We start from the raw sequence: 25,130 nt of genomic DNA, 5'->3' as shown, positions 1-25,130 counted from the left end.
GTGTGTGTGTGTGTGTGTGTGTGTGTGTGTGTGTGTGTGTGTCGTCTACTTCTGATGAAAGCTTTGATGACCAAAAGTTCACTTTCTGACAGGTTTTTTTTCCTATCTGCGACTCAGCATCTCTGCTATATGGTAAGTAGCAGCTATCCTTTTCATATGTCATTTTTATGGATACCAGCACTTGTGGGAGTGTAGATGGCTGATTTAGCAGGTACTGAAACAAAGGATGCATTTAGCTTACCCTTACTGCCATCTGCTGTGTTGCATCTTGAAATGCAATCGTACTATTGTTGAGGTGACCAGTCACTCAATTGGGAGACTGAGTGGAGAGAGATGATGGTTAATAAAATTAACTAAGCAGTTGAGGTGGAACATATTCCCGCTACTCAAATCGTAACACAACCATATTTGTGTGATGTATATGAGGCAGGAAGATAAGACACCCCAGGGGGTGCACAACTCTTTTGTGGATTCGTGCATAGCGAACACAGGACCCTGAGCTAGTGTGCCCCTCTTTCCGTACCTTCCTTTTCCACATCCTTCCCCCCCCCCCTCCCCCCCTCCCCTCCTCCCCCCCTCCCCTCACCTCCGCCTCTTCCCTTCTCTTCCCTTTTTCCCCCTCCGGGAGTATGTTTATTGCCTACGTCCGTAGACGGATGCTCGAAACTGTAAAACGGTGTCTCTTCTTCGCTTTCTCTGCTGGCAAGTCTTTGTCCTTCCTTTGTCCTCTTTTTCTTACCTCTTTTCTTTACCATTTTCTCTGCTGCGGCGTTTGAGACCTCTCTTCTTTCCTTCCCTTTCCTTTCCTTTTCTTTTTCTGTTTTCCTTTTCTTTTTCTGTGTTCCTTTTCTTTTTCTGTGTTCCTTTTCTTTTTCTGTGTTCCTTTTCTTTTTCTGTGTTCCTTTTCTTTTTGTGTGTTCCTTTTCTTTTTCTGTGTTCCTTTTCTTTTTCTGTGTTCCTTTTCTTTTTCTGTGTTCCTTTTCTTTTTCTGTGTTCCTCCCTGTGCTTGTCTGAAGGCCAACCCACGCATTCCAATGCGTAGCTGGTGACGGGGTAACGCGTAATTTCCTGCCCCTGGTAGACAGGTAGGACATGTACGTACTCCCTGGTAACGGCCAGGCCCATGGAGGGGTGATTACCCGAGCTGATACCTTCCGAAAGTGCCGATGTGCCGATTGGTCCCTCCGTCCGTTTCTCGGGAGGTGTGACCTGAGGTGTGAACAATCACCTAAGGCGGGAGTGCCCTCAGAGGGGGCCCCCCACAAGGAAGGAGCGCGCCATCGGAGACGCCGGTAATCCTTCCGCAATGGTTTCCTCATCATCTACTATGTCTGCTCATAAGCGAAGGTTCAATGAGTCTCAGCCACGGACAATTCTTCCATCGTTGCCACAGTTCCTTGTTTTTCGGTCGGAGGAAGGTCAAGACTTCTCCACAGTCAACCCTTTCATTATTCAGAAAGGTGTCAACGTAATTGCTGGTCCTGTAGTCTTGTTCCCGATTACGAAATGGCACCTTGTTGTTAGAAATAGTGAGTGCCCTCCAGGTACAAAAATTGCTGCGTACTTCACTGCTCCACACCTTCCCTGTCTGGGTGGAAGCGCACTGCACTTTAAATTCATCACGTGGGGTCGTCTATACACGATGGATTATCCGACGAGGAAATTCAAAACTACCTGCCTGACCAGGGCGTACCGGCTGTTCATAAAGTCATGAAAAGGGCTGACAAGAACATCGTTCCAACCCGTACTGTCTTCTTGACATTTGACAGAGTTCAACTCCCATCGAACATCAAAGCGGGCTATGAGATAATTTCCGTTCGCCCTTACATCCCAAACCCTACACATTGCTATTGGTGTCAGTGGTTCAATCATACCGGCCAGTCATGTTCCAATCCGGCCAAATGCATTACGTGTAGCAAGGATGGCCATGAGGGTGCTTGTCCATCTCCACCCCCTCATTGCATCAACTGTATGGGTGACCACACTGCTTCCTCTAGAGATTGCCCCATTTTTAAAGACGAACGGCTCATTCAGGAAATCAGAGTGAAGGAAAAGGTGTCGACCTTTGCTGCTCGAAAGTTATTTGCCAGTTGAAAGCCCACTGTGCCTCACACAGGTAAATACAGCACTGTCCTTGCCTCTCCTCAGCCTACAAAGGAGGCAGCCATGCAGACTTGTGATCTCACCTTTAGTGCCACCGTCGTCAGATCGGCCAGCGCAAAGATCGCCCGTTCAACCTCCCCACTCTCACCTGCTCCCTCTATGGCTCACCCTTCATCGGGTTCAGCTAAATCCCAAGCCCCAAAATCAGACACTCGGACTTCCAAAAAGGAGCCTCCTCGTGAAGATTTTTTACGTACCCCGACTTCGCAACCATTGATTCCTCCTTCCTCTCAACATCCTGTTTCCAAGAAGACTAATAAGAAACCCAGTTCCTCTACTTCTCCGCCACAGCGAGTAGCACCACCTGGTGGTAACCGCCCTCGGCCGTCTTCTGTGGTGCCGATGCGCACTGCTGGCGGCCGATCAACCAGCCGATCTGTGGTGGCAGGAGCTGCTCCCGAACAACCTATGGATCATGATCCTCTGCCTTCGGCTGAATTCCATTCCACGTTGTCAGTCGCCGGCTCTGAGCAGTCGTTGAGTTGATGGCAATCTTGGTCACATTCTTTCCTTTTCTATCCACCCTATGTCCGTTATCCATTGGATTATCTGCAGCATTCGAGCCAATCAGGATGAATTGTCGATCCTCTTACGATCCTACTGGCCGGTCATCTTCCGTCTTAAGGAAACAAAGCTGCGTCCCCACGATCGCTTTGTTTTCCCTCATTTTCAGTCAGTCCAATATGATCTCCCCTCTGTTGAAGGCACTCCAGCACATGGAGTACTCATGATTCTTCTCCATGATACTCTCCATTATTACCCAACCCCCTTAAACAGTTCCTTCCAAGCTGTCGCTGTCCGTCTTTCCCTTTCTGGATACACCTTTTCTCTTTGTACTGTATACATTCCATCTTCCATACTACTGGCAAGAGCTGATCTCCTTCATCTACTTGGTCAGCATCTGCCCCCCCCCCCCCCCCGCCCCCCCATTTGCTGGTTGGGGACTTCAATGCCCACCACCCGCTTTGGGGATCTCCGTGTCCTTGTCCGCGCGGCTCACTATTGATAGACATCTACCACCAAGTGGATCTTGTTTGCCTCAACACTGGGGACCCTACATTTTTGTCTGCCTCTACGACCAATTTCTCTCATTTGGACCTTTCGTTCGGTACTGTTCTGCTAGCACAGCGCTTCGAATGGTTCGTTCTTGCTGATACACACTCGAGTAACCCCTTTCCATGTGTCCTTAGATTGCAGCCACAACTGCCGTATATGCGCCCAAGACGCTGGAGGTTTGCCCAAGCTGATTGGATACTTTTTTCATCTCTTGAGACATTTGAAGACAGTCACTTTCCTAGCATTGACGATGAGGTCACTCATATTACAGAAGTTATTCTTATGGGTGCGGAACATTCCATACCTCGCACATCTGATTTGCCCCGGCACCCACCAGTTCCTTGGTGGAACGAGGCATGCCGTGACGCAATATGTGAGCGGCTATGTGCTCTTCATGTTTTCCAGCACCATCCTACTTTGGCCAACTGTATCCGCTATAAGCAGTTCCATGCCACACCGTCGCGTCATTCCCGATAGCAAGAAGGCCAGCTGGGACTTCTTTACTATCTCATTTAACACCTTCACCCTCCCTCGGATTAGACGATTATCTGGCACACCTAGTTTCTCCCTGGTCTCTGGGCTCACTGTCGTGCATGGTACATTAGTGGACCCTGTCGCAATTTCTAACTCATTGGGTCAACACTTAGCTGAGATTTCGAGCTCTTCAAATTACCTGCCAGCTTTTCTTCCGAAGAAACGTGCAGTGTAAGTGCGACCTCTTGCTTTCTCCTCTCAAAATTGCGAAAGCTATAATACTGTTTTCTCCATGCGGGAACTCCAACATGCACCCTCTTCTTCTCGCTCTTCCGCCCCAGGACCGGATGGTATCCACATCCAAATGTTGCTGCATTTATCGTACCATAGTCTGCATTACCTCCTTCACCTTTATAATCGAATTTGGACCGACAGTACTTTTCCCAGAAGATGGCGGAAAGCTATCGTCGTTCCAGTTCCGAAACCTGGAAAGGACAAACATCTCCCATCTAGCTATCGCCCCATTTCTCTCACGAGTAGTGTATGTGAGGTTTTGGAGCATATGGTGAATTGCCATTTAGCCTGGTGGCTGGAGTCCCGAAGTCTTTTAACACCTGCCAAATGCGGTTTCAGACAGCATCGTTCTGCAGTTGACCATCTTGTTGCCCTCTCCACTTACATCATGAACAATTTTCTCTGGAAACGCCAAACGGTAGCAATATTTTTTGATATGGAGAGAGCATACGATACCTGTTGGAGGACAGGCATCCTCCGCACACTGTTCTCTTGGTGCTTTCGAGGTGGGCTGCCCCTTTTTCTTCCTGAATTTATGGCAGAGCGCACATTTAAAGTGCGGATGAACACTACTTTCTCCCGTACTTTCTCCCAAGAAAATGGGATACCTCAGGGCTCCGTGCTTAGTGTTGTTCTGTTTGTCTTTGCCATAAATCCAATTATGGATTGTCTCCTTCCTGATGTCTCGGAGCTCCCTCTTTGTGGACGATTTTGCGATCTACTACAGCTCTCAACGGACCAGCCTTCTTGAACGACGTCTTCAAGGAGGTTTCGATCGCCTCCACTCTTAGAGCATCGAAACCGGCTTCTGCTTTTCTCCCAGTAAGACCGTTTGTGTCAATTTTTGGCATTGTACGGAGTTTCTTGCGCCATCTAAGCTCTGTCAACCTTCCGTTCGCAGACGTCGCTAAATTCTTGAGTCTTATGTTTGACAGAAAACTGTGTTGGTCCTCCCACATTTCCTATCTTTCGGCACGCTGTCTGCGATCCCTCAACACCCTCAGTGTCCTGAATGGTACCTCCTGGAGAGCGGATTGAGTGGTCCTTCTCCACCTCTATCGCGCCTTAGTGCGCTCGAAATTGGACTATCGAAGCGTAGTTTACTCTTCTGCTCGGCCGTCTACTCTTCGGCGTCTCGACTCTGTCCACCACTGTGGATTACGTTTAGTGTCTGGAGCTTTTTACACCAGCCCTGTTGAAAGCCTTCATGGTGAGACTACTGAACCTCCGCTGTCCAATCGGCGAGCAGTCCTTCTGAGTTGTTATGCTAGCCATCTGTCTTCCATGCCTGCTACTCCGTCCCATGACATTTTTTTCGACGTCTCCTTGGATTTAGGTTATGCAGGCTGCCCTTCCTCCCTACTACCACCGGGAGTCTGCTTGTGTCAACTGCTACATTCTCTTCCCTTCCACTTTCCTAAGACTTTCTTGACAACTTGGAGTACAGCACCACCTTGGCTCAGGCCCCGGACCTGTGTGCTCCCTGACCTTTGTCAGTTTCCCAAGGATGGTACCCCTTCTCTTGTTTATCGTCGGGCATTTGCTGCTCTATGCGCACAAATGAAGGATGCCACATTTATTTACACTGATGGCTCGAAAACATCGTTTGGTGTTGGGAGTGCCTATATTGTTGGCAACACCCCAAATCGATTTCGTCTTCCCGACAAGTGCTCAGTTTTTACTGTGGAGCTTTATGCTGTTCTCCAGGCTGTCCAATACATCTGTCGCCATCAGCAGATACAGTATGTTATCTGCTCAGATACGCTCAGCTCTCTCCTCAGTCTCCAAGCTCTCTACCCTGTCCACCCTCTGGTCCACCGGATTCAGGACTGCCTTCAGTTGCTCTACTTGGAGGGCGTCTCTGTGGTGTTCCTCTGGATCCCAGGTCATGTTGGTATCTGTGGAAATGAGGCGGCCAATATAGCAGCCAAGGTTGCAGTCTTCTCTTCTTCAGCCTGCTATTCGCATGATTCCCTTCACCGATCTACGGGGTGTTTTATTTCGTCGTGTTGCTCTTCTGTGGCATGCACATTGGTCAACACTTCCCAATAATAAATTGCAGGACGTGCTTGGACCTCTTCCTACCGAACTCATCGTCGGGAGGAGGTAATTTTAACTAGACTCCAGATAGGGTACTGTCTTTTTAGCCATTGACATCTTTTAAGTGGCGATCCTCCCCCATTCTGTCCCCACTGCTCTCAACTGTGGACGGTGAGATACCTTCTACTCGAGTGCCCCTATTTTACTGCGTTACACGCCCGTCTACAGTTGTCACCTGATATATCTTCCATTTTAGCAGATGACATGCGCTCAGCCGATCGTGTTCTCGAGTTGATTAGTGCCAGTGAGATGACGTCAGTCATTTCAAGCTCTTTTGGGGGACAAACAACCCCCTTCCATAGTGGTTTTTTAAGCTTTCCTTCTGTTTTTAGTTTCCCCACTTTTTTCAGTTTCGCTCCCATTGCTGCTGGTTTCCAGTTTCGTTTTTTTACCTTTTCCTAAGTCATAGACCGGGCGCTAATGACTGTAGCAGTTTTGCGCCCTTAAAAAAGAGAAAGAGAGAGAGAATACATATCATAACTACTTCATTCATAATATGGTACAAATTTTGCTAGGGTGTAGATTTTCATCAATTGGAGAAAGGAACTAGTTTTGTAATCTCTTTGGAGGACTGTGTGTCATTATTTTGTCACTAAGAAATGTAATGAAATGCATGTGGACTACTTTTTAACGATATAGAAATGAAGAGCAAAATTGCCTTCACCATGCCATTTCTTGCAGATATAAACAATCTTTATTTACCAAGCAGCAGCAGAAACAGGTACTCACACATTGACAGAACACTAGTTTGTGTCCTTGAATAACCTGAGATGTGATGAAACAGTGACAATTCTGACTCAAATGAACCACAGTTGGACAGGATCTAAGAGAAGTTAACAAAGAAACTTATTGCTCTCCAGTCACAAAGTTTTGACCAACTCATGAATTGTTATCTTGACTGTGAGCAAATCTACATCTCTCTCACAGTGTATAGTGAGTATTTAGCTAATGGTTATCATAAAATAGGCTGTCTTGATGTTTTACAAAAGGAAGAGTTGTGCATGTTCTGAAGTTCAGTAAAGTAATATTATGAACTAGCTGTTACCCGTAGCTGTGCTCACATATCAGTAGTTTTATTATGACAAGTGATGGTAAGTAACCTGTTAGTCAGGGTGTCCAGGAAAGGACTACCCGATTTCAAAATTAAATATCTCAAAAACAAAGATCGATAGAGGAATGCAGTAAATGGTATGTTTATTGTGAAAGCTGTAAGAAGTTTATACAGCAGTTTGAAATAATAGTTACAAAAGCTGCTAACAGATGGCGCTGTAATCGCCATACGTAATGCGTAGTAGAAATAGTGATCCGAAGCCCAGAGCGATCAGTTCCACTATTGAAATGTGAAAGGGGTGTACTCCATTGAACAGCGCATTTTTCTGGTTCTACAGTACCACAGGTTAGAAGAGAGTCCTACGGCAACAAGGCGAAGTTTTCAAGCACGATTTAATGTTCCTAAAGGACCCGATGCGAAAACCATTTGTACGCTCTTCGCAAAATTTCAACGAACAGGCAGCGTAACTGATGATCTAGTGGGACATGTTGGCCGCAAGCAAACTGCAGATAGGCCTGAAAATATCACCACAGTTTCTGGAATTATTCAGTGAAATCTAATGTCATCCGTCCGTAGAATTGCATCTGAGACTGGTTTGAAGCGTTCCAGCACGCAAAAAATACTGAGAAAGAGCCTACACATGTTTCCATTCAAATGCACCCGTACGAGCTGTGCAACAAAGGATTGCCTTTCCTAATCAAATGCTCACAATGATTGATAGTGAGGGATTTGATGTTGGCTGCATCTGGTTTACAGATGAAGCACACTTCCACCTGAGTGGATGCATGAATAAGCAGAACTGGCGATTTTGGGGTTCCGAAACACCATATTGGTGTGAAGCGAAACCCCTGTATTCTCCTAAAGTCATTGTGTAGGCTGCAGTATGCAGCAGAGGCATTATTGGCCCTTTTTTCATTCGAGAATTTTGGAACAGTTTATTGCCACATAGCAAGCGTTAGAGGATCGACCAGGTACTGAATGGTTTATGCAAGATGGAGCCCGACCACATTGGACCGAACAAGTGTTTCACTTTCTTGAGGAATGCTTCGGGAATCAAGTCATTGCTTTAGAATATCCCAAATTTACTGGTGCAGGCATGGATTGGCCTCCATATTTGCCGGATTTGACTCCCTGTGACCTTTTTTTGTGGGGCACAGTGAAAGACATGGTCTACGTGAAGCATCCCGCCACGCTGGAGGAGCTTGAATCGGTGATCTCTGTGGCATGTGAATCCATTTCGGTTGAGACACTACGAAATGTGATGGCGAATTTCATTCTTCGTTTACGCCACCTCTGTAGTGCCAATGGTGAACATTTTGAAAACATTGTGATGTGATTGTTCGCAAAGATTGTTTTCATTCGATTATTTCACTTATGTATGCTGATATGAGCTGTCCAGCATACAACGCCATCTGTTAGCAGCTTTTGTAACTATTATTTCAAACTGCTGTATAAACGTCTTAACAGTTTTCACAATAAACATACCGTTTACTGCATTCCTCTATCGATCTTTGTTTTCGAGATATTTAATTTTGAAATGAGGGAGCCCTTTTCTGGGCACCCTGTTTATGCAATAATGTCAGCTGCCTCCAAATTCCAGTCAACATAGCTATGCCTAACTCCTTCTCTCCCCTCTCGCCATCCACATCTTTCCCACTCATTGTACAACACAGTGGCATGCGATGTGTCACTGCCAATTGGTGCATGTGGAGGGGTATGGGCAGGAGTGTGCATCTGTGTGTCATGCTACTGAAATAACTATAAACCATACAGTGTGGACATTGCAAAACAAATTTGATAATTTTTAACGTAGTTACCAAGTTTCAGCAGTTTAGTTGTGAAAATGTGACAGAGCTACATTAACATTTAATAATATTTGGATGGAAGTATGGATTAACCCATTATATACCGTCGTATGATTTATGATACGCTTGCTTTTCTCAGATATATCTGTTTTCAAAAGCACTTTGTCAGCAACTGAAATATTTCTTTTAAGTTTTATTATTAGTTTGAAAGTTTATTGTTGAAACTAACAGTAACAGTGGACATCAGGATTGTTTATTTCCTGGTGGAAAGCATTTGTTCTAGAGCTATTGACTGTGCTAGTTCTCCGTCATGAATAGGTGGTAAGTAATAATAAAATTATGATGTGCAGGTTCATAATTTCGCTCATATTATTACGGATCAGTAATTTGAATACTTAAATGCAATATATAAGCACAAATTGGAAAAAGAGTAATTTATTTGCTTTGTTGTGGTACTGGCTTATATCTTTACGTATGAAATATACGATGGACGGTAAGGGGTAATTTTCTCGCAGTTGGTCGGATTTACCGGGTGATCAAAAAGTCAGTATACATTTGAAAACTTCATAAACCACGGAATAAAGTGGACAGAGAGGTAAAAATTGACACACATGCTTGGAATGACATGAGGTTTTATTGGAACAAAAAAAAAAAAAAAACATATTTGCTAGACGCATGAAAGATCTCTTGTGAGCGTTGTTTGGTGATGATCGTGTGCTCAGCTGCCACTTTAGTCATGCTTGGCCTCCCAGATCTCCAGATCTCAGTCTGTGCAATTATTGGCTTTGGGGTTACCTGAAGTCGCAAGTGTAACATGATCGACCGACATCTCTAGGGATGCTGAAAGACAACATCCAACGCCAATGCCTCACCATAACTCCAGACATGCTTTACAGTGCTGTCCACAACATTATTCTTCGACTACAGCTATTGTTGAGGAATGATGGTGGACATATTGAGCATTTCCTGTAAAGAACATCATCTTTGCTTTGTCTTACTTTGTTATGGTAATTATTGCTATTCTGATCTGATGAAGTGCCATCTGTCGGACATTTTTTGAATGTTTGTATTTTTTTGTTTCAAATGAAACCCCATGTCATTCCAAGCATGTGTGTCAATTTTTACCTCTCTATCTACATTATTCCGTGATTTATTCAGTTTTCAGGTTTATACTGACTTTTTGATCACCCAGTATTTCAGATATAATGTGGGAGAAGGAGAGGGACTTAGAAAAGGTTCTAAATATCCTGTTCTCCACAGTTAGAAAAACAAGACACTGAATGGAAGAAAGACTAGACTCTTCACAAAAATTTGAGGCATCTAGTGATCGTACAGCTGATACCATATAACTTGTCTGCATCAAACTCGATGCCAATAGAACTTTTTCATAAAGTTTTTGATGCTGATTCTGAGATTCTGACAAGAGAGACAGGAAACTACACTTCCCAAAAGGGACACAACATACAAATCAGTTATGATGACATCTACAAATACACGTTGGAGCAAGTCAAAGAGATCCCCATACGCCATTGGGACATTCTGTAGTTGAAAAGCTGTGTGTGCGCTACAGCCCTCTGAACAGCACAGTGTACATTGATAATTACTTTAACTCTGTGCCCCTACTTGAATCTCATACGTCAAATGAAATCAAATGCATAGGAATCCTGAGAAATGTACACTTGGAGAAGGCACCCAAGCCAGATATAAAGAAGGCACCATGAGGTACTACTCTTACGGTACATGTCAGCCGTTATGAAATTTCTTCTGAGCAGTTGTACCTTCCTTAGAAACGAGAGAGAAAGTATTGTACATGTTACTTAGGCTTGTTGTTGTTGTTGTTGTTGTGGTGGTGGTGGTGGTGGTGGTGGTGGTGGCGGCGGTGTTCAGTCCTGAGACTGGTTTGATGGAGCTCTCCATGCTAATCTATCCTGTGCAAGCTCCTTCACCTCCCAGTACCTACTGCAACCTACATCCTTCTGAATCTGCTTAGTGTAGTCATGTCTTGGTCTCCCTCTATGATTTTGACCCTCCATGCTGCCCTCCAATGCTAAATTTGTGATCCCTTGATGCCTCAGGACATGTCCTACCAACTGATCCCTTCTTCTAGTCAAGTTGTGCCACAAGCTCCTCTTCTCCCCAGTCCTATTCAATACCTCATCATTAGTTATGTGATCTACCCATCTAATCTTCAGCATTCTTCTGTAGCACCACATTTCGAAAGCTTCTATTCTCTTCTTTTCCAAACTATTTATTGTCCATGTTTCACTTCCATACATGGCTACACTCCATACAAATACTTTCAGAAATGACTTCCTGACACTTAAATCTATACTCGATGTTAACAAATTTATCTTCCTCAGAAACTCTTTCCTTGCCATTGCCAGTCTACATTTTATATCCTTTCTACTTCGACCATCATCAGTTATTTTGCTCCCCAAATAGCAAAACTCCTTTACTACTTTAAGTGTCTCATTTCCTAATCTAATTCCCTCAGAATCACCCGACTTAATTCGACTACATTCCATTATCCTCGTTTTGCTTTTGTTGATGTTCATCTTATATCCTCCTTTCAAGACACTGTCCATTCCATTCAACTGCTTTTCCAAGTCCTTCGCTGTCTCTGTCAGAATTACAATGTCACCTGCGAAGCTCAAAGTTTTTATTTCTTCTCCATGGATTTTAATACCTACTCCAAACTTTTCTTTTGTTTCCTTTACTGCTTGCTCAATATACAGATAGAATAACACCGGGGACAGGCTACAACCCTGTCTCACTCCCTTCCCAACCACTGCTTCCCTTTCATGCCCCTCGACTCTTATAACTGCCATCTGGTTTCTGTATAAATTGTAAATAGCCTTTCGCTCCCTGTATTTTACCCCTGCCACCTTTAGAATTTGAAAGAGAGTATTCCAATTAACATTGTCAAAACCTTTCTCTAAGTCTACAAATGCTAGAAACGTAGGTTTGCCTTTCCTTAATCTTTCTTCTAAGATAAGTCGTAAGGTCAGTATTGCCTCACGTGTTCCAACATTTCTACGGAATCCAAACTGATCTTCCCCGAGGTCGGCTTCTACCAGTTTTTCCATTCGTCTGTAAAGAATTCGCGTTAGTATTTTGCAGCTGTGACTTACTAAACTGATAGTTCGGTAATTTTCACACCTGTCAACACCTGCTTTCTTTGGGATTGGAATTATTATATTCTTCTCGGAGTCTGAGGGTATTTCGCCTGTCTCGTACATCTTGCTCACCAGATGGTAGAGTTTTGTCAGGAGTGGCTCTCCCAAGGCCGTCAGTAGTTCTAATGGAATGTTGTCTACTCCCGGGGCCTTGTTTCAACTCAGGTCTTTCAGTGGTCTGTCAAACTCTTCACGCAGTATCGTATCTCCCATTTAATCTTCATCTACATCCTCTTCCATTTTTATAATATTGTCCTCAAGTACATCGCCCTTGTATAGACCCTCTATATATTCCTTCCACCTTTCTGCTTTCCCTTCTTTGCTTAGAACTGGGTTTCCATCTGAGCCCTTGATATTCATACAAGTGGTTCTCTTTTCTCCAAAGGTCTCTAATTTTCCTGCAGGCTGTATCTATCTTACCCGTAGTGAGATAAGCCTCTACATCTTTACATTTGTCCTCTAGCCATCCCTGCTTAGCCATTTTGCACTTCCTGTCGATCTCATTTTTGAGACGTTTGTATTCCTTTTTGCCTGCTTCATTTACTGCATTTTTATAATTACTCCTTTCATCAAGTAAATTCAATATTTCTTCTGTTATCCAAGGATTTCTACTAGCCCTAGTCTTTTTACCTACTTGATGGAACCCAGCGTAGTTGCAATAAGGTATGTAGACGAACGACTGATGTGGATAGAGTTGACAGTGTCTAGCAAGAAAATTAGGATTGTGTCAGTATATTCGCATTGTGAAGGGACAGATCAAGATAAGATGGATAGTTTTTATGAGGCACTCAGTGATGTAGTTCTTAGAGTAAAGTACAAGAACAGTGTTCTGCTCATGGGGGATTTTAATGCCAGGATTGGAAATCGAACAGAAGGGTATGAAAAGGTTATGGGTAAATTTGGAGAGGATATGGAGGCCAACAGGAACGGGAAACTACTCCTGGATTTCTGTGCCAGTATGGGCTTAGTAATCACAAACTCCTTTTTTAAACATAAGAACATTCACCGGTATACTCGGGAAGGCAGGTGAACCAGATCTGTCATTGACTATATAATAACAGATCAGGAATTCAGGAAGGCTGTGAGGGACACACGTGTATTCAGGGGATTCTTTGATGACACTGATCATTATTTAATCTGCAGTGAAATTGGGATTGTGAGACTGAAAGTGTAGGAGGTCAGGTCCATATGTAGGAGGATAAGAGTGGAGAAACTTCAGGATAAGGAAATGAGGCACAAGTACATGACAGTGATCTCAGAAAGGTACCAGTTAGTTGAATGTAGTCAATTACAGTCATTGGAAAAGGAATGGACAAGGTACAGGGACACAGTACTAGAAGTGGCTAAAGAATGTCTTGGAACAGTAGTGAGTAAAAGTAGGATGAAGCAAACAGCTTGGTGGAATGACACAGTCAAGGAAACCTGTAAAAGGAAAAAGAAGGTGTATCAAAAATTGCTACATACTAGAACTCAGGTAGACAGAGAAAGTTATGTTGAAGAAAGAAACAAAGCCAAACAGATAATTGCAGCATCCAAGAAGAAATCTTGGGAAGACTTTGGAAACAGGTTGGAGGCTATGGGTCAAGCTGCTGGAAAACCATTCTGCAGTGTAATTAGCAGTCTTCGAAAGGGAGGTAAGAAGGAAATAAGTATTTTGGGCAGGTCAGGAAAACTGATGGTGAATCCTGTGGATGCCTTGGGCAGGTGGAGGGAATATTTTGAAGAGTTGCTCAATGTAGGTGAAAATACAATCAGTAATGTTTCAGATTTTGAGGTAGTATGGGATAGGAATGATGATGGAAATGGGATCACATTTGAGGAAGTCGAGAAAATGGTCAATAGATTGCAGTGCAATAAAGCAGCTGGGATGGATGAAATTAAGTCGGAACTCATCAAATACAGTGGAACATCAGGTCTTAAATGGCTACACAGGATAATTGAAATGGCCTGGGAGTCGGGACAGGTTCCATCAGACTGGACAAAAGCAGTAATCACACCAATCTTTAAACATGGAAACATAAAAGATTGTAACAACTACAGAGGTATCTCTTTAATCAGTGTTGTGGGTAAAATCTTCTCAGGTATTGTTGAAAGGAAAGTGCGAGTATTAGTTGAGGACCAATTGGATGAATAACAGTGTGGGTTTAGGCCTCTTAGAGGTTGTCAGGACCAGACCTTTAGCTTATGGCAAATAATGGAGAAGTGTTATGAGTGGAACAGGGAATTGTATCTATGCTTTATAGATCTATAAAAGGCATATGACCGGGTTCCTAGGAGGAAGTTATTGTCTGTTCTATGAGATTATGAAATAGGAGGCAAACTTTTGCAAGCAGTTAAAGCTCTTTACATGGATAGTCAGGCAGCAGTTAGTTGACGGTAAATTGAGTTCATGGTTCAGAGTAGATTCAGGGGTAAGACAAGGCTGCAACCTGTCTCCACTGTTGTTCATATTATTTATGGATCATATGTTGAAAACAATAGACTGGCTGGGTGAGATTAAGATATGTGAACACAAAATAATCAGTCTTGCATATGCGGATGACTTAGTTGTGATGGCAGATTCGATTGAAAGTTTGCAAAGTAATATTTCAGAGCTAGATCAGAAATGTAAGAACTATGGTATGAAGATTAGCATCTCCAAAATGAAAGTAATGTCAATGGGAAAGAAATATACATGGATTGAGTTCCAAATAGGAGGAACAAAGTTAGAACAGGTGGACGGTTTCAAGTACTTAGGATGCATATTCTCACAGGTTGGCAACATAGTGAAAGAACTGGAAGCAAGGTGTAGCAAAGCCAGTGCAGTGAGCTCTCAGCTACGATCTACTCTCTTCTGCAAGAAGGAAGTCAGTACCAAGACTAAGTTATCTGTGCATTGTTCAATCTTTCGGCCGACTTTGTTGTATGGGAGCGAAAGCTGGGTGGATTCAGGTTACCTTATCAACAAGGTTGAGGTTACGGATATGAAAGTAGCTAGGACGATTGCAGGTACTAGTAGATGGGAACAATGGCAGGAGGGTGACCACAATAAGGAAATGAAAGAAAAACTGGGAATGAACTATATAGATGTAGCAGTCAGGGCGAACAGGCTTAGATGGTGGGGTCATGTTACACGCGTGGGAGAAACAAGGTTACCCAAGAGACTCATGGGTTCAGCAGTAGAGGGTAGGAGGAGTTGTGGCAGACCAATGAGAAGGTACCTGGATTCAATTAAGAATGATTTTGAAGTAATAGGTTTAACATCAGAAGAGGCACCAATGTTAGCACTGAATAGGGGAACATGGAGGAATTTTATAATGGGGCTATGCTCCAGACTGAACGCTGAAAGGCATAATCAGCCTTAGATGATGATGATGATGATGATGATGATGATGATGATGATGATGATGATGATGATGATGATGATCCACTGCTGCTTTCACTACTTCATCCCTCAGAGCTACCCATTTGTCTTCTACTGTATTTCTTTCCCCCATTCCTGTCAATTGTTCCCTTATGCTCTCCCTGAAACTCTGTACAATCTCTGGTTCTTTCAGTTTATCCCGGTCCCATCTCCTTAAATTCCCACCTTTTTGCAGTTTCTTCAGTTTTAATCTACAGTTCATAACCAATAGATTGTGGTCAGAGTCCACATCTGCCCCTGGAAATGTCTTACAATTTAAAACCTGGTTTCTAAATCTCTGTCTTACCATTATATAATCTATCTGATACCTTTTAGTATCACCAAGATTCTTCCATGTATCCAACCTTCATTTATGATTCTTGAACCAAGTGTTAGAAATGATTAAGTTATTATAACAGACGGCTTCCTCTTTCATTTCTTAGCCCCAATCCATATTCACCTACTATGTTTCCTTCTCTCCCTTTTCCTACTGTCGAATTCCAGTCACCCATGACTATTAAATTTTCGCCTCCCTTCACTACCTGATTAATGTCTTTTATCTCATCATACATTTCTTCTACTTCTTCATCTGCAGAGCTAGTTGGCATATAAACTTGTACTACTGTAGTAGGCGTGGGCTTCGTGTCTATCTTGGCCTCAATAATGCGTTCACTATGCTGTTTGTAGTAGCGTACCTGCATTCCTATTGTTTTATTCATTATTAAACCTACTCCTGCATTACCCCTATTTGATTTTGTATTTATAACCGTGTATTCACCTGACCAGAAGTCTTGTTCCTCCTGCCACCGAACTTCACTAATTCCCACTATATCTAACTTTAACCTATCCATTTCCCTTTTTAAATTTTCTAACCTACCTGCCCGATTAAGAGATCTGACATTCCACGCTCCAATCCATAGAATGCCAGTTTTCTTTCTCCTGATAACGACGTCCTCTTGAGTAGTTCCCGCCCGGAGATCCGAATAAAATTTTGTAAACAAACTAGTAAATGCCCACCCATGATTCTCTAAAGAATCACACCCATGTATAAAACATCATATGTCCCAAACTGACTGTTGTACAAAATCATTTTACAGGTACATTCAGTGGTATATAGGGATACTGCTTTCAAAATGTGTTGTGAACAGAGTTGGTAGTAAAGAAGTAATAAATTAGTGTCATGCCTGATGCTGAAGTTTTACTGCATGAACAGCAAAAACATAGTAAGCAATAGACTGTGTGTGTGTGTGTGTGTGTGTGTGTGTGTGTGTGTGTGTGTGTGTGTGTGTGTGGCGAGGAGGGGGGGGAGAGACAAGAAAAGTTACCGTGACAATTTTATTTGTGTGTGAAGTTGTTGGGTATTGCTAAGTGATGTCATTGTCAGGCGCTGGATGGATATAGTCTGGGTAATTTGCACCCAGCGAGTTATACTTCCTCCAGGCATATACATAGTTTCCAACTATAGTACTTGAATTATTGGGTTCAACCCAAGATTGTGGCTCTTAATGAACAGATTATGATAACATTTTAAATTCAATCAATAACTGAATCAATTATTGAAAGTCAAATTTTTGTTGTCCCTGGAAGGTGTTATATAGACAATCTGCAGCTGGGGCTCTGCCGTAGGTTAGTCGTATACTAATACAGGTTAAAATTGTACCTACACGAACTGTATGTACTACATGGGAAAATTTCTTAACGAGAGTTAAGATAGTCCTGCAGTGTTAAATGTAGAATTAAGTTCATTTAACACAATTGTAGGCAAATAAATTTAATGCCAGGTATGTACACTTGAAAGATGTATTTTAATACTGACCTTGTAAGATACGGATGCATTCCCCACCACAGCATATTGTCACGCATAAATGATCCATACAACAAGCAACGGACCAAATCGTCTTCCTATATCTCCGGCGTGCTGGAATTGAAACAAGTCTGCAACTTTTATGTGACCACAATAAATGTTAGAGGAATCATTTTAAGTTGCATAGGAAGTTTTATTTATTTATTGATGGCTAGTTTCAGGTAGCTAATCAGTTATCAAACCATCTAGGTACATAAGTCTTTTTATTACAACCAAATGTGCTTGTAAGTTACTGGCCACGAAACCTATAAGCGTAGCAGTATACAATGTAGTGTACATGCGTGAATATCACTGTAGGTTGAAACGTTTTGAAATTGGACTCCTGAAAACATGTGGTATTTTTGTTACCTAAATGAGTATAATAATGACCCAGGAAGGACTGAAACATCAGAAGTTGGGCTAGTGTATTTAATTATCCTTAGCATGGCTTTTGGAATTTTATTACAGCATTGACATGTATCATATGATTGAAATATTGTAAAATGTCATTAAGTTTTGCTTAGTGGATTAGGTTGTACACTCGTTTCCCAGTTGTGACAGAGAATAATTTGTTCTTTGTTCTGGCTTCTGTCTTGTCTTGAGAGATTTTTACATAATGTTTGTTTCTTGTTACTTTTTTCTCAGAAATCTATTTCTGTATGCCTGTGAAAAATTTTATTTGAAATAATAAAAATAAAAAGAATGTATTTGAAAAATACTCTAGACCCAAAGATTTAAGTGTGCCATCAAATGTTTGTGTTTGTGAGTCCTGCTCCAGTTGACAGTTTCAGCAGCTGGTCGGTTAAGTTCTCTCATATGCTGTATGTGTCATTACTCATTAATAAACATATCATCAAATTTCAAGGGCTCTTGTGAATTTTTAGCTTTAGCTTGATTATTTGTGTTGCAAATAATATTTGAAGATACTAATGATCTGGAATAATGGATTCTTGTTTTGCATTTACAGGTTTATTAGTGACTGGAGTTGTAGTGGTCTGCATTCCAGAGTCAGGTATACAAGGTTTTGTATTTTTCTTGGCTGGTTTCATATGTTTTATACCTGGAGCGTACCATGTTGTCTATATTTACTGGGCTGTGAAAGGCAAACGTGGCTACGATTTCTATCACTTGCCTTTGTTCAACTGAAACGTATGAATACCATGTCATAAAAGTTCACATTTTTTGCACATAGCCTCAGGATGTTCAAATAAAATAAAATACAACAATTGTACTTTTTTAACAGAAGACTACTGAAATTGTCTTTCATTGTGTCATGTTCCTTTTACTAAAAGTTAACTAGTCATTAATAAAAATTATGTGGGTACAGTGTATTCAAAAGCCTGTATCTTAAAGAGCAGTTTGGAATAATTGTAGAAGCAATTTTTCTGATCAACTTCATTTGAACTCAAAAGGTGTCTTTTCTTGCCTATATAAAGCCTCAACATTGACATTTATACTTCAATTTGTCACTCTTCTGCCTATAACTATAACAGTGTATTGACAATTCATAATTTGAAATAAATGGCCTTGAAATGTGTGATAATTTTGACAGTTTGTTCTAATATTTATGTACTTGACTATTATGCAGCTAAAGGACTTTAATTGTCTGTGAAAAACTATTTTGTTATTGTATTATAATTTTGTACAGTATTTGTTACATGTGTGTTTTAATATATGACTGTTGTCCACTTATTGTAAATAATTGATACATGCTCACAGATTTGCTGAATTATGATACTGTGATTTGATTGAAAGTAGTTTTGTAATGTACTGTCAGTCACTTGAGAAGTCTGAAAACCATGGATTATCAGCTTGTAAATATTTGATATTATTCCTGTTCTCACTATCATGAAATTATATCTTGGAATTTGAGCTTATATCAAACATAAGTTATATGTATGTACATAATTAATTGTGTTAGGCTTTATAGCCTGATAAATTGGACTGTGTGACAATTTTTTAATGGGCTGGATGAATCTTCTGTGGCCTAACGACTGAAGTGCTTCTATATAATTAGCCTACCTCTTGAAAATAAGCAGGATTTTGGAAATGGTAAGAAATTGTGATGCAGCTGGTATAACCATCAGTGCATAAATGTGTTATGTATTACTAACCTTTGTTTGATAACATAAAGCACATTTCTGGCATTCCACAATTATTTTGCTATAGGCCCAATCAAAAAGAAGCTGTGGAATTGAAAGTAGTATAGATTTTTATTAAGATATGTGGAGGACTGTGAAAGTCTTAGTCAGAAAATGTAACAGTTTGTGTTAGCACTCATGCTACCTGGGAATTGTGCTCTTGGAAGTAAAATTCATAGTTAGTGGCATGAAGTACACGGGTATCTTGTAATCCACTTGCTAATTACTGTCTGCAGTCAAAGGTGTTTGCCCCTTGGAATTTTATCTTTACGTATTTCTTCACATAACAGCAGTTGTAGTCTCTATTGCTTCATTAATTTTTTGGTAACTAAAATATCTACTGAAACAAAGTCCACCCTCTACTTCGTGCTATGCTGTGACGATACCTTGCATTAAATGTGCAGGTTGGGAATGCCCAAGATTTTGTCATACTGCAGTATGGCTGTGGCAAGACTGAAATAGCTCCTGTTTGTAAGTTAATTTAAGTTACTGCTTCCATTACACCGAAAAGTTTCATTCCTGCATATCATTTGTAAATGACTATATATTTGAAGCTATTTCTGTGCTCTACAATTCTTTATACTCATTTTTGTGTGTTTTTAATAATAAACAGAAGTCAATTTACGAGCATAAACACAAAAGGCAAATTATACCCTGGTTGTGCCTATCTCTAAGTTGCATATTTAAAGTAATTTAGCTAAGATATTGTCTTGCCAAATGAAGTGCTGTATGTCGAAACAACTTATGCGGTCATGTTGTTTGAAATCCATTCCACGCATTAAAATCCTTGTTTGAATAATAGACCCCTGTTTTCTCTGTAACCCACATCGTACTTCCTTCTGCTAGTGGCCTCTCTCTCACTGACTTGTGTGGGAGGGGGCTGAATGTTTGTTTCGACTCGGTCAACATTGTGACTAAGGTATAAAAGTTGTGTTTAAGAAAATTGCTGGCTATGAGAACAGTATCTGCTTTGTTTACCAGACATTTGAAGTGCCATACTGCAGATCAGCCCTCTATATCGCTTCACAACTAATTCTTGCCATCTTTGTATAACATTTAAATACCTCTTCATTGTTTGTGAAATTGGTGTATATTTTGTTTTTTATAGTATAAGATTTGTTTTTTCCCCAGACAATACTGCTGCTAATCACGTTATAATCTCAAAGTAACCTGCTGCTATTGCTTGTGCAGGTCCTGTTTTCTGTCTTTTACACGCTCAATATGAACAAAATTTTGTATTATGCCTCAGATGTCAGTTTTGTGAACAAGTTACAGAAGTGTAAAAGACGTGGATTATTTCTAGGTATTACAGTGAATGATATGATATATATTACTAATTGTATCAGCATTGGTTGCTTAGTTTTTCTCATATAAATATGTTTTTGTACAGCAAACCGTAGGTGAGTGTGTTAAACAATATTTTGTTGTTATATGTAACAGTAATAAATCTTGTTTAATAGCGTTTGTTGATTTCGGAGAAAGGAAATTGAATCCATCCACATTAAATTTACATTGCTGGAAGAGTCATTTCTTGTTAATATTGCTACTTCTGGCCAATGTATAATGCATTAAACAATACTCACACTTTACAAGATAATATTACTATTATTATGATTGTTGTTAAACATGATAGAGAATTGCTTTCATGGCTGCTGCAAAGCAAATATGTGCCCACAATTCACCACTATCCAACTGTGTTGTCACTTGTTTAGTATGTTAGAGTTCGCTATGCAAATTTTTCAGGTCCATTGTTTTAAAAAGTGTAACATAAATCACAGTAAAGCAGCATGTTTTTCTTTCTTGGTGTTCATTTTTCTTTTCAACCCCACCAAAATAAAGTATTCTCCATTCTGTTATAAGTAATGTACTGAAATATGTTAGCTTCATCAAGAGCAATAAACTACCTTTTTTGATATATTGAGATTGCATTCTTTTAACATTGTAGTAGCGACATTTGACTGGTGCTTCCCCATATGTATCCGCCACTGGTTGCAGATGCCTGCATTTCTAGCAGAAAACGTATTATGGACTTCCAAACCATGGAGGCCAAGATAAATGCTTACACTGTATCAGAATGTAAAATAACAATACTTGTGTTTACAGCTTTCACTTTTAATCGGATTGGAATGTCTGGCTACTTTATCGCTTTTTTTCCCCTGTACCATCTGTGCAACTTCAGTGTTCAGAGGAAGTAAATCACAAATATGCAACAAAATACATACTATTGTTTGATCAGTGGTTTGGGTATGCATAAAAAGCTGAGGCTTCATTGACAAAGTGATACTGAGCTCGTGGGCTTAGACGCAACAAATCTACGCAAACTGCTGTATTTTGATGATATTAGATCTTTAGTATACAAAACAACCAACAGGCATATTTCTAGAGCTGTCATTGGGTTTTTAACGTAGTGGATCATAAATAATTGCTGCCAAAAATTGTACAGTGTGGTATCAGAAGATGCAAACAAATGGATTGTGTTACTCCTAAGCAGCTGATTACAGAAGAAACACAAAAGCATCTCGAGTCACTAACTGAATTTCGATATGGAAGTCAAGCAAGGTGTGCCTTAGGGCTCATGACTGGGACATATGCTATTCCTCCTCTGACTGTCAATGCTCACTGAACAATTACTTCTTAAAGGTAACAACTCAACTGCAGTACAGCAAGCTGTGAGCTTGGCTTCTTGACAACTCTGTAACTGGGTTGTAAACAACATGTTAACCATCAACACTAAAGACAGAAACTTCTCGCCAGATTAAAACTCTGTGCTGGATTGGGACTCACTGAGGACCAGAAGTGCTAGTCCAGCAAGGCACGCAGGAGAATTTCTTTGAAGTTTGGAAGGTACAAGATGAGGTACTGGTGGAAGTAAAGCTGTGAGGATGGGACAGATTGTGAGTCATGCTTGGGTAGCTCATTCAGTAGCGTACTTGCCCTCAAAAGGCAAAGGTCTTGAGTTAGAGTGTCAGTCTGGCACACAGATTTAATCTGCTAGGAAGTTTCATATTGATGCACAAGTCACTGCAGAGTGAAAAATTCATTCCCAACACTAAAGACAGTGAACATGAACTTTCGCACCACATTAAGCCCACGCCCCTTTCAACCACAGTTAACAGCATTTACTAGGCAACGAATAGACACTAATGCGGAATTCAAATTCCTATGTCTGTGGTTATTAGATAATATGAAATTAAATAAACTTAGTCTTCAGGTAAATGCCAAAATAAGTAGTGGCTGCTAGCATTGAATGTGCGTGAAAACGTTTTCTACTCAGTAGAAAAATCGTACTACACATGCATGCATGCAGGCATACCTAAAATAGGGTGTGATGTCCTGGGGTAATTATCAAGCAGCTCTTAGCATTTTTAGGATCCAGAAGAGAGTTATGATTGTCATTAGTGGAAACAAAACTAGAGACTCCTGCAAAACCATTTTCAGAAAGCTTGGGATCGTAACAGTACCTTGCTTATATATTTTCAAGACTATTAACTCCCTAAAAAAAGAGAAGAAAAAAAAAACAGTGCCAGTCGAATCAAGGCTAAAGAAAATTGGCGAAATTCACAAACATCGTACCAGAATAAATTCAAACCTGCATGAGCTACTTGCTAATACACAACTTTGTCAAAAGGAAGAATTTCACATGGATCTCCATTCAATAAGTTCCACAGAAGTATAAAGTCTGTTGCAAACAACACACTATTTTGTAAAACCATGAAGTCTTATTTGATGTCATGGTTTTTGCTCTATAAGAGAGTACATAGAACAGTAAGAGTGCTGGTTATGATTAAGTGTAGTTCGTGGACTACTCAGTGAAGCAAATTTTACATAAGCCTGTTGCAGTGTATTGCAGAACATAATCTACCCGGTGTATATATTAACATATTTTGTCAGGCACCTGTAAAACATTGTAATCTCCTATCACATGGACCAAGTAAAGAACATTCATTTGATACGACTTAACTATAGCAGGGTCTGTTATTTGCTGCACTTCTTTTCAAGTGCCTACAGCAGAAGCCCACAAAAAAGAAATAAATGTCAGCAAAGTCTGTCACCAGATGAAGTGTTGTTGAGACCCAAGACAGAGCCACAGCAAACATATTTGAAAATCTATTTTACAGAATTCCAGTTACAAGATGTGTGCGTAGCCACCAGTCAAGCAACTTTTGAACTGGAATAATCAAGATATGAATTAATAGATGTCAGATACATTAATGAATGATACCCCAGCTGAATGATGAGGAACAGTACTGTCAAGAGTCTTGATGTTTCATTGTGTAACTGTTCATTGCCACACAGAGTCCTCATTGGTTTTGAGTGAGTCATATTGAAACAATTTAAAATCTTCTGTGTGTATGGTTACTGTAAATAAACAGGCTATACTGTCATTCTGTTTGCATGCTTAAAATGAATCTACAGAGCCCACTAATATTTGAAATCTGACTGTAACAAATCTAAAAGGGAATTCACTGCACTCTGAGTTGATCCTCTGACGAAATGGTAATGGACATAAATAACAATCAGCAATTTTGATGTTTTGCTCTGTTGAATGTAAATACAAGGATTTGCTGTGAAACAAATAAATCCATTTTTCTTTATAAATGTGCCAGACTTATTATTCCAGCAACAAGGTGATTGCGTAAGTCCACATAATGATTTCATGAGGCAACAAATGCAATCTGAACCACCTTTGAAACCTTCTGCATAATTAATGTTTCTGCATCCAGGTCACCATACTAAAATTCAGTTCTACTATCAAATGAATGAAGCTTCAAGTTTTCGACAGGTGTAATGGCTATTAAGGCACCAATAGCATCAGAACGAGCAACTGGACCAAAAGATTCATCATAATCAAATCCTGCCAAATGGAACATATTGCAAACATCCAAGTGTGCACAATATCTCAATCGACCCATCAAGTTTATATTTTACCTGAAGTATCCACTGATTACCAATAACATGTTTCACTTTTAGGCAGTTCAGCTAAGTTGGAGATATCATTTTCTTCAAATGTCTCAATTTCTTCTGTCATTGAATCAAACCATTTGAAGCAGAAACTTGTGGATACTGTCACTTACAAGTCAGTTGTGCCACAGCCAAATTCACTGCTGCACCCATACACTATGTTCAGGGAGGAGGCTATAGTGACCAGAGCTGAATGAGTTTACCAAAAATGCAGTTATTCAATGCAGATCACTACAAAATGAACTGACATATAAGTTTTGGTTGTAAACATCAATGCACTCACAATTGCATGTCCGCAATAAATTCCATCAGCACAATTAATTCCTTATTTTCGCACTTCACCAAGCCTGAACATTTGTCAAGCAGGGTGAACACTCCCCAGTGTTACAAGCACATTGAGCAAACACAGACGTGTGTCCAAAATGACAATCAGCTACTTTCTGATCGACCTGCGGGGTCCATGCCCTTCGTGAACTTGAGATAACAAAATTAATAATGTCAAGTTAACTTCCCTGAGGCATGGGGGGGGGGGGGGGGGGAAGTTTTTGGTAGCTCAACCCATGTGGTGTGCAAGTAACAGAATCAGACTAAGGAATCCTGTTTACAGTTGCCCAGCTGGTCCAATCTGGCCTGCCCTATGCATGCCACACTGTTGCCAAAATTTGGCCTTATAGTAAGTAGTA

At 40.9% G+C, this 25,130-nt stretch overlaps 1 protein-coding gene across 1 annotated transcript in view; it reads left to right on the top strand.

Annotated features, from left to right (window-relative positions):
* LOC126284481 (uncharacterized) overlaps positions 1–21,284 on the top strand; it is a 40,760-nt gene extending 19,476 nt beyond the window's left edge. The window contains exon 3 of the mRNA XM_049983439.1: positions 18,312–21,284. Within this exon, the coding sequence (XP_049839396.1) occupies positions 18,312–18,490 (179 nt within the window). The 3' untranslated portion in view covers positions 18,491–21,284. The remainder of the gene's footprint in view (positions 1–18,311) is intronic.
* The last annotated feature ends 3,846 nt before the right edge of the window (positions 21,285–25,130 follow it).

Source organism: Schistocerca gregaria, chromosome 8, assembly GCF_023897955.1.
Source record: "Schistocerca gregaria isolate iqSchGreg1 chromosome 8, iqSchGreg1.2, whole genome shotgun sequence".
NCBI classification, from domain to species: domain Eukaryota; kingdom Metazoa; phylum Arthropoda; class Insecta; order Orthoptera; family Acrididae; genus Schistocerca; species Schistocerca gregaria.
Note: the sequence above shows the minus strand (reverse complement) of the source record. Positions and strands in the feature narration are given on the sequence as shown.